Genomic DNA, 9,501 nt, shown 5'->3' on the forward strand with positions numbered 1-9,501 from the left:
GAACAAGTTGACCTTGCCTTGCTTTGGTTGTGTACGCAATCTTATTTCCTTTCAATCACTTTCTGTGATTTTTAATGTTTTTAAAGGAAACATAGTAACATACATATAGACTAGGAATACTGTTAATGAAGAACGGATAGAATACAATACATCTCATTGTAAAGGATCAAAGATTTTATATTTCAATATTATATCAAGGAACAAGTAGGACAGAGAAGTTAAAATAGAATTAATGGTAAAATAAAATGCAGAAGGAATTCAAGGAAAAGTTGAATTAAAAAAAAAACAAATTTAATTTTCTTAGAACATATAAAATGGAATTCACTTGACTATATTAGATATGTATATGTTGTATACTCATAATCTAAGCATCCAGCATCTATATTGAGCAGAGAGAAACAGGCAACAAATCATCCCACCCTAGACAGCACACTTAAAATTAGTGACATGAATCACTAGAGCTAAAAATGACCTTTTCTCTTTTCTGAATATAAAAAGGGGCTAGCTAACAGAGACATATGATGTTTAAAGTTAGATGAGATGGCTCACTATCCTCACTATCATTACAAATTACTGTTCAAGGATTCCATGCTCAACTGATTACATGTTCACAAAGAAAACCTCTCCATATCCTCTAAGTTCACTTACTGAACAGAGAGGAGCTCCTATGATCACAAGGGGGTATTGCTGGACATGAGCTGTTCTTCCTTGAAGAGCAAATAGAAGGTAAGACTAGCATTAAAGATGAATCTCTACTTTAGAAAGACAGAAATATAACAAAAACAGGTTTTCTCCATGAGCATTTCTGCAAGTCCACCCAAAAAAAATGACAGTAAAGCCTAGCTCAGAGTCTTCTGTGCTTGATCGACTAAAAGAAAAGGGAAAAGATCACATTCTTAATGCTTTGGAGATTTTTCCTCATATAGGCTGCTTATACTAATAGTATTCTCTTATAGACAGCAAAGGAAAAAATTCAGAACAGAAAGACCTCCATTTAGTTCAGTATTTTATTCATCATAAAATAATTTTTTTAAAAAATCACTCTGCTCTTTGATTCCAATGACAATCAATGAACAGACAGCTTCCCAATATAAAGCTGAAGAACAAGAAATATCCGTTATTAGGATTTATTCCATGTGAGAAAGATCAAAACAGTCACTTTCTGGCCTTAATATCTATGGATGGATATGCAACATTCTAAACATATTGCTTCTAAGTATAAAATGTGCTCTAAGAATAGCCCAAGATTAAAGTATTATCTAAACCGTATCTTTTCCTTTGTGACTTGTATTTTCAAACATCCAAACAGATATTCCTTAAGAGAAGGAAATAAAGTTTCATTTCTTATTATCTTCCTCTTCTTCATATAAGTCCTAGTTTTATAATCAGCTTCAAATAAACATTTCTGAAATGCAAGTACATTCAAAATGCAAAAATGCAAATTCCAATCTCATGAAAAGTGTAGAATTTTAATTAGCCAGGCTATTTCTAAATACGAGGCTGAACCAAATATAAGCTCCTGTTGCGAATCGCTACCCATTTGTGTTTTCTTTGAAGTCCAATAAATGAAGCCTGCATGCTTCTATTAGAAGCACAAGAAAGGCATTTATAATGTCACCAGGCTTAAAAAACTGTTTCAGACACAATGAAAAATACTTTCAAAATGGCACTAGTATAAAAGTAAAGGTTAAGAAGTGCACTGCTCAGGCAAGGTCTTCAAAGGGTTCCTACATCATTATATCTCAAAACAGATGGTATCTCAGTACTTGGAACTATTGTTTATGGACACCTACAATCTTAAATCCTTTCTAATCCCACTCTTTTGTCTGATTTTTGTACTTTGATGGTAGCTGCAGGTGTCTTTCTCACATCATTATTACTTTCCAACTATGTAGACGCATGTGTAGCCATGCAAACAACTATTGAATTTTTTTCTTTTCACCAGAAAACCTATTAAAACACAATGCTTTTTGCTTCGTGATATTAATAACAGTGGTTTTTCTTCTCATTCACACTCATTTCGCACAGTCTCACTCTGAAGTTATTTGCATAGGTTAACTTCGTGTGAAGCTATAAGAGTGCAATCATTCACTTGTGGCTTGCACTAGGTTCCTAAATTCCTCCACTTTCTTTCTCTTGCTATAAATAAAGCTACATATTAATACTATGCCACATGAATATATTATTACAACATGAATAATGAGAAATATGTATATTAATACGTAATATTAGATACTTCCATTATCACAGCTGACAGATCTATTGTATTATCTGTTACAGTTACGATCAATTCATTATATTTTGCAAACATAAGCAGTGGCATCTGGTCCTGTGGATCTGGTCCTCAGATGTTTACATGTGGAACAAGACAGGTGTAAAAATAAGCCCACACAGACATTTGTGCTACATCCATACACTGAATCCTACATTTGAATCACCAGTGGTATAAAAAGAAAAGGACACCAAACATACGTGAAACAAATGCATAGGTTCTAATGGAAAGATCTGGAGACTAGTGTTACAAAGAAAAATGGCATCATGTATTTTCTTAAAATACCAGAACTCTGACACTTGCAAAAGTCACATTGAAATATAGAGTATGACTATACCTGAAACTTCACAGGGTTGATGGGATTTCTGATACTTTCTTTTAAATTCTTCATGCCTGTATATGAGATGTGGTTTGTTATGTTCATCTTCATGTTCATCTCCATCTGCTTTCATCAGAGGTTCTAAAAAATATTCACCATCATGTGTCTTAAAGGTGCCCATCTGAAAGTACAAAGTTAACTGATTTATTGTCCACTGAAAATACCAATATATAACATGATTTTCATGCATATAATAAATAATTTATGATAACTTTTCAAAATTACTGAAAATAAACTTGCACTTGAGACACTTGAGACTTGAGAAGAGCAAGAGAGATGGGAGCTGGAGGGTGGCAGGAAGAGAAGTAGAGAAGCTTAATTCCAGAGACCTGGCCCACCAGGAGATCTCATTAAGAAGTCTACCATACTTATTAGTAAGGCATCATATATAATCACAAAAAAGGTTAATGAATCAAGAGAGATCACAGAAGCAAAAAGACTCTAGCTGTAACCAAGCAAGACTAACTGAGAATTATGCAGAGAGGCAAGCGGAAAGGATCAATAACTTCAGGGTTTGAGTGTTGTCAGAATTCTAGGTCAAGTTGGTGCCTCCTCTCCCTTTCCTTCAAATAATTTACAAAAATTCTTTCTTCTAAAACTGCACTTTTACCATATATTAGTAACTGTGTTAACCTGATGCTCTTTTCTTTTTCAAAAAGGAATTTGAAATTATTTCCAGGCATTCGAAGTTGATAGTTTAATAAACATGCTTTTCTCCTCCCCTTGATTTTTTTTTCCTCCAGAAGACCCACAGGTAACTACATACTAGAACCAAACAAACTTGATTTCTCACCAAAACACATCTACAAAGAAAAACTTCCTCTCTGACAGAGGTATTCCTCCTCCTCTAGATGTGCACTCCTACCATCACAAACACTGTATAGCAACTCTGGATAAAATCTACTGTAATATGTAATTAAACAAAGGAAAGACATCAAAAACTTATAGTGCTTTGTAAGTGTAGACAGCTGCAAGGGAGAAACCTTACATTATGTTACACAATTTCAGAATTATTTTACAGTATCTTTTGTTTTAAGACCAGGTACAATGTTGTCCTTACACTGGGAGATTAATCTGATGTTTCGTTGCTGCTTGGGCTAACTATTTTAGAATAAAAGGAGCTGGGTCCTTCACACTTGCCCTCGCTCTGGCCCAGCAGTCCTCGTACAGTATCTCGGTATCAACTGTCTGTTTAGGAACAGGAGACAGGTCAATCAAGGGACATAATGCCACAAACTTCCATTCTCTGCTTAATGACCTCTCTCCTCATCAATAATGTATAGAAAAATAAGTTTTAACTGTGGCAACACTGTGGAGTTAGGAACTCTTCCCACCAGTAACCTATTACAATATATTTTTGCACGCCCTCCATCCAAGCTGAAATGACCTCTTTCTATGTGAGAATCCCAAAAGAGATAAAATTTATTGCAGAGACTACAATTTATTCCACAAATGTCACTGGCATAAATTTAGAGTGAAATGTTAACCTAAAAGAAATCCAGGCTTTTGAGACAGCAGTGCACAGATGTGGCTGGGTTTGGATTAATGAATGGGAATCAGGACTTCAGAAGGCATCTGAGAAAGATGAAGGTTAGAGAAAGAGAAGCCAAGTTTGAAGTCACCAATACGAAGCCTCCAATTCCATTACAAGAACTCAGGTTTGATTTTGATTAGCCACACATTGTTATCTCCTCATCTTCCTTATTAATAAGTCTACAAAAATTCAGTGACCAGCTACACTCTTCTGTCTGTTTCACACTTCATTCATGGACATAATATTGGTGACAGTGTCAGGGCAGATACTGGTGACAGAGGCTGCTGATACAAATGGAGCTCTTCATGTGAATTAAGCACACAAGGCAAGAGGCTGAGAGATCAAAAAGAAAAACTATATTTTTGGGAAAATCAAAGTCATTTATCAGATGTACAAGGCAAGTGGCTGAAACAGGAGCCCAAGTATTTGCAGGAAATGAAATCAGAAATGAACTGGATTTACTTATCATCTACAGATGCCTCTCCAATCAAATAACAAGAAATCTGCCCAAAACATTCTATTTCTATTCTCAGACAAAGAGGTAAGAATACATCTAAAAGATCTCTTCAGTAGAAGTGGAGAACAAAATTGAAAACAGTCTCTTGCACATCATAAATAAGTGGTCCAAAGCAAGAAGGCAGGAGCACTCTCCAGGACTATACATATGCATAGATATGAGGCAATTATGAGAAAACCCACATAAGATAATTTATTACCTCGATTTAAAATACTCTGGATGAATTAAGTCACTTGAATGTATTAAAAATCCAGGTTTAATGGCTCAACACGGATACTCGCTATCGATGGTCTTAATGGTTTCAAGTGGCTTAAAACTTAATCAACGTATTTGCTCTATTCCAAGAGTAGTAGAAATAAATATTGCATAATTTATGGTTAAAGTATGTACCATACCCATATACAAATTACATCCTTGTGTATAACAGCAACTTTGAAGAACACGTGGAAAACATAAGAAAAGTAGAGCACGTTTCAGAAACATGGAATTAATCTTATGTCTAACTTAATGTCCAATAGCAGAATTGGAAAGGTTTCAGAAAAATCCTGAAAGAAAGGTAGAAGTCCTAGGAAACATGATTCTAAACTGGCAGCTCCTTCCAGGTAAGCTCTACTCCTGTGCCTTGGTCTGCTTCATGCCCTAATAGTACCGTTCATTAACTCAAAAAATGGCAAGTAGTTTCCATCAAGGATACTTTCATGGTCAAAACAAATTATGAAACTCCTTCTTTTTGTATTATTCACCAACTCTGTTGTATTCATTCAAAGCTCTTCTGAATCATGTGAGAAGCCCTTTACCCTCCTCTGCCAGCTCCACTGCTACAACATTTTCTAATGAAAGACTTAAGAAGCACAGCCTAATTAGTTCACTGAAGAAAAAAGCATTAGGGGTTATCTGATCATGATACACTGCCAACATCTGGAAAAGAGATTTCTACTATTAGATAATTCAGCTAGAAAAATGACAAGATGTAGCGGTTGCGAGCTAACATTATATTAATTCAAACCAGACATAAGATAATAAAATTAACAAAATAGAAATAACATGAACACTGGTGCAATGACAGGGAAAAAATTCTCTCTAGAAGAAAAGCTGTCAGCTGGTAGAACACCTTTTTAAGTGATCAGAATCAACACTGTGTTTGAAATTCTTTAAACAAATGGAATAAAATGCTAAGGTCGGCAAAAACAGCTTTCACTGCAAGTTGAGCCACGTGACCTACCTTTACACATCCTTATAAATTCTGTGATATCAAGATTTCACCAGCAGATCCTAAATCACACCTTTCAAAATTTGAACACAGTTGGCAGGGCACCCATGTGTGCTCAGAAGTGCTCTAGTCTGGGAAGCAAGGCACCTCATCATGAGTCAAATACAATTACATAATTCGAGATTACAGCTTAAATTGCAGGTTAACCCCTGAAGACTCAGTGTCCTTAGAACATGCCTGGCCTGACCATACTGATATCTGTAGTACTGACCCCAGGACCCTACCAGGCAAGTGAATTGTACGAAGCAGCACAGATCCCAGCACTCACTGGAAAACCTGGTTCCAGGCATCCTGATCCCTTTGTAGGGCTAAATTAGGCAAAAAGAGGCTTCCTGAAACCCAGTAAAGGCAGCATTCCAGAAGTAACAGCAACAACAAAATATAAAGATAGCAAGTAACCAGAAGGAATATTACAATATCAATGTCAAAAATAGCTGGAAAGAGCAGGTAAAAAAGTCTGCAGGGAACAGAGGAATAACAAGATTCATTGGACCTGGAGGTACTGAATGATTTACAGTGAATAAACCAGATTTAATTTTTTTTTTTTTTAAGATTCATAACAGCTTTTGACATAGAAACATACTTAAAGCTTCCATTCTGGAAAAGTTGCTACTCTGCAATACCTATTGGAACTGTCAAAAGAAGACGCATACATACACGGAGATTTTTCTCATATATGTGAATAAACTGTCATCAAGCTAAATACCCTCTTAGAACACAGATCTATGGAATAGCAGCCATGGTTTTGGAGGAAACCTCATCATGTAACCTTTTCAGTGATTGCCAAGCAAATTCACATTTGCAACTTATCTCTGTTTAAAGAGAACTTCCTGGCTTTGATGTTTTAAGTACCTGCAGAACCACCTTTCATTCTCACTGGCAACTGAAGAGCTCCAAAAGGAGCTTTCAACTTCATATGAGTCATCAGGCAGTTATCACTCAAGTTCACAGTACACACAAACTCTGACTAGATTTTGATCTTGTTTAAGTCAACCATGTAACAGTGACCATATAGGTACTTTTTCAATATATGTATACTCACAAAGTATGATCTTTTGTAGTCCCAGACTTTGCTAATATAATCTTACCATATTTCACATGAGACTAAAGCAGTAAAAAAATGAAATTACTGCAGACACATTATCTCACTTGGAAAAGCTATCTATTCCCCCAAGAGCACAGTCTCCCGGGACTAAAATGGCTAAAATTTTGACTGTCACATACCTGTGGCTGCTGGTATTAAATATAACCCAAAATTAAGAATGGTATAAGAAGGGCAAATCAGGTAGCATTGCAGGTAAAAAGGCAGGGACACATGCTGAAAGTCAATCCTTGCATCTGAAACTAAGTTGTGCCAGTGGAAGATAGTAGTACTGAAATTTTTAACTGAGGTACTGCAGGTATCACTTGGGATACCTATACAACAAGTAAAACCAGAACTAATAAGAAGATGACAGCAAGAAGAAGACAGACAGCAGTCAAACCAGTAGTTTGATTTATTGAAACATAAACAGTAATTGTCTTATGCTAACACTGTAGTCTGATTTTTCCCTAGTTTAAGACAGAATCTCTATGTTAGAAAGATAAAAAAAATTTTAGAAAAGCAGTTTATGGATGCGCATAGGCTCACAAATGTCAACTGAGCACTGAAAACGAATCTGCTTTTCAGATTTAGGAAGTAATGCTTTAGAAGCACTAGCCTGTATGTTAAAATAATTAAGTTTTCTAAAGTGAACTGTATTTTCCAGTTACAAATAATCTTTCTTCAGAAAAATCCCTGTAGTTTAACTCACTGTAGTTGTGAGTTAATCTTACCACACAGCACTAAATGAAGGGGTTAGCAGAGGAGCAAGTTATCACGAGGTTGTTATCTGTACTACAGTTCCACAATTCCAGTTTCCAGCTCTTGCCCAGATTTTTAAGCCAAACAATTTAAAACTTGAGTCCAACAACTTTCAGAATTGCCTGCTTTTCTTAAAGAGGAACCACTGCACTCATGCATAGTAGCTGATACAACTGTTTTCAAAAATCTCACAGGAAGGTGAACCGCTGACCCATGCTAATAAAATACAAACACAACCTCTTGCACTGAGGAAACTCTGAAGATCCACGCTGAGGTCCACACTCCTACCGCTCTCCAAACAAAGCCCGACACACAGTAAAGGAGCGTTGCAAAGGGGCAGCCTTGAGCCCCGCGGAAGCAGAACCATCCCAGCCAGCAGAGCTGGTCACCCTCCAGAAGCTGCATTAGCACCAAGCAGCTTTCCCAGGCTTTGGGAAGCTGAAGGCTGGCAGATCCGTAAGAAGAGATTCACAGGCCCTTTCCTATTCCTACCTTTTACAAGTCAGTGAAGATGCTCGGTACGCCAGAGCCTGCACACTCAAAGGGACAGGAGTCTGCTCCTTCCTTACCTCTTCTTTTCTCACACTAGAATCACCTAAGACACTTTTGCATTCTCCCAGCTCACCTAAATGAAGTTTAACTGTCCCCAGAGCCTTTTGACACTACCTCCATCACCAAGGAAGTAACCCCAAGCTTCTCAAGGGACTAAGCAATCTGTTTTGACAGCGCTCGTAATTTAAAAAGTTTCTTCTTTGTTTCGGGCTTCCTACAAATTGAAGGATGTTTCTAGTTATCAATGGTGATCACTCCCTTGCATCACGATACTCTGTCCATTATATTTCCTTGTCAATCAACTTGTAAAGAGTGTACGTTCTCAAAAGTTAAATGAATGTTTTTACCTCTTTGTTTTTGCTGTCTGGATAATGTTTGAGAGGTCACTTTAGTCCACATGCAGCCACTGACATCCTCAGCAGATCTGGTATCCCATGTTTGTAGGAAGCTAAAACTGACCAATGCAGTAAAAGCAAAAGAGATATAGAACTTAGGAAAATAAAGTGAAATTAAAGTGTGCTTTTAAAAACTACTCTAAAGATGCAAGAAACATGCCTGCATGTGATCAGATGTTCAAGGAGGCACCCAGGCCATCACTCCAAATGACCTTCTGCCTTTCACGGCATCCCAAACTTCCCTAATTACAGACTCCCTCCTCGCAATTACTACGGGCTCCCCGCTGACCTTCTAACCTCCCTTGGCCATTTGCATCCCTGCACCCAGGGCACGCTCCGAAACGTAAGGCAGCCACAGCGCGTACGGGGTGTCAGGAGGCATTAAGCAACGCTCCACGGTGCTCCGGGGGCCACACGCTCTCGGCACACTCGGAAAAAGGCGCAACGGAGGGTGGAGGAGGAGAGCGGAGCTTGAGGGGGAGAACACACTCAACCTGCAAACGCAAACACAAAGAAAAGGAGCAAATTGGGAAGCCGCAGCGAGGCTGTGACTGCAGTCAGAGCAGAGGCTGGAGGAGGAGGGCTACAGGAATGTGAGTGAATGTAAGTAGCTGGTTTAACTTCAAATCACTCTCAGGCAGAGCTTCAGAGCAATTTTTAAAATTATGTTGTTAATTTTCCTGTATCTTTTTTTCCCCAAGTTCAAGACCTTTTTTCTTTATAACTTCTACAGCATTGG

At 37.6% G+C, this 9,501-nt stretch overlaps 1 protein-coding gene across 1 annotated transcript in view; it reads right to left on the reverse strand.

Annotated features, from left to right (window-relative positions):
* Window positions 1-9,019, reverse strand: part of ADAMTS20 (ADAM metallopeptidase with thrombospondin type 1 motif 20) — an 89,256-nt gene extending 80,237 nt beyond the window's left edge. Inside the window, exons 1-2 of the mRNA XM_088524130.1 lie at window positions 8,715-9,019; window positions 2,610-2,772 (exon numbers count right to left, since the gene is read on the reverse strand). Of these exons, the coding sequence (XP_088380256.1) occupies window positions 2,610-2,772 (163 nt within the window). The 5' untranslated portion in view covers window positions 8,715-9,019. The remainder of the gene's footprint in view (window positions 1-2,609; window positions 2,773-8,714) is intronic.
* Window positions 9,020-9,501: the final 482 nt, after the last annotated feature.

The sequence above is a fragment of the Tinamus guttatus genome, unplaced genomic scaffold (genome assembly GCF_059628265.1).
Source record: "Tinamus guttatus ecotype Peru unplaced genomic scaffold, ASM5962826v1 Tinamus_guttatus_pri_ptg000206l, whole genome shotgun sequence".
NCBI classification, from domain to species: Eukaryota; Metazoa; Chordata; class Aves; order Tinamiformes; family Tinamidae; genus Tinamus; species Tinamus guttatus.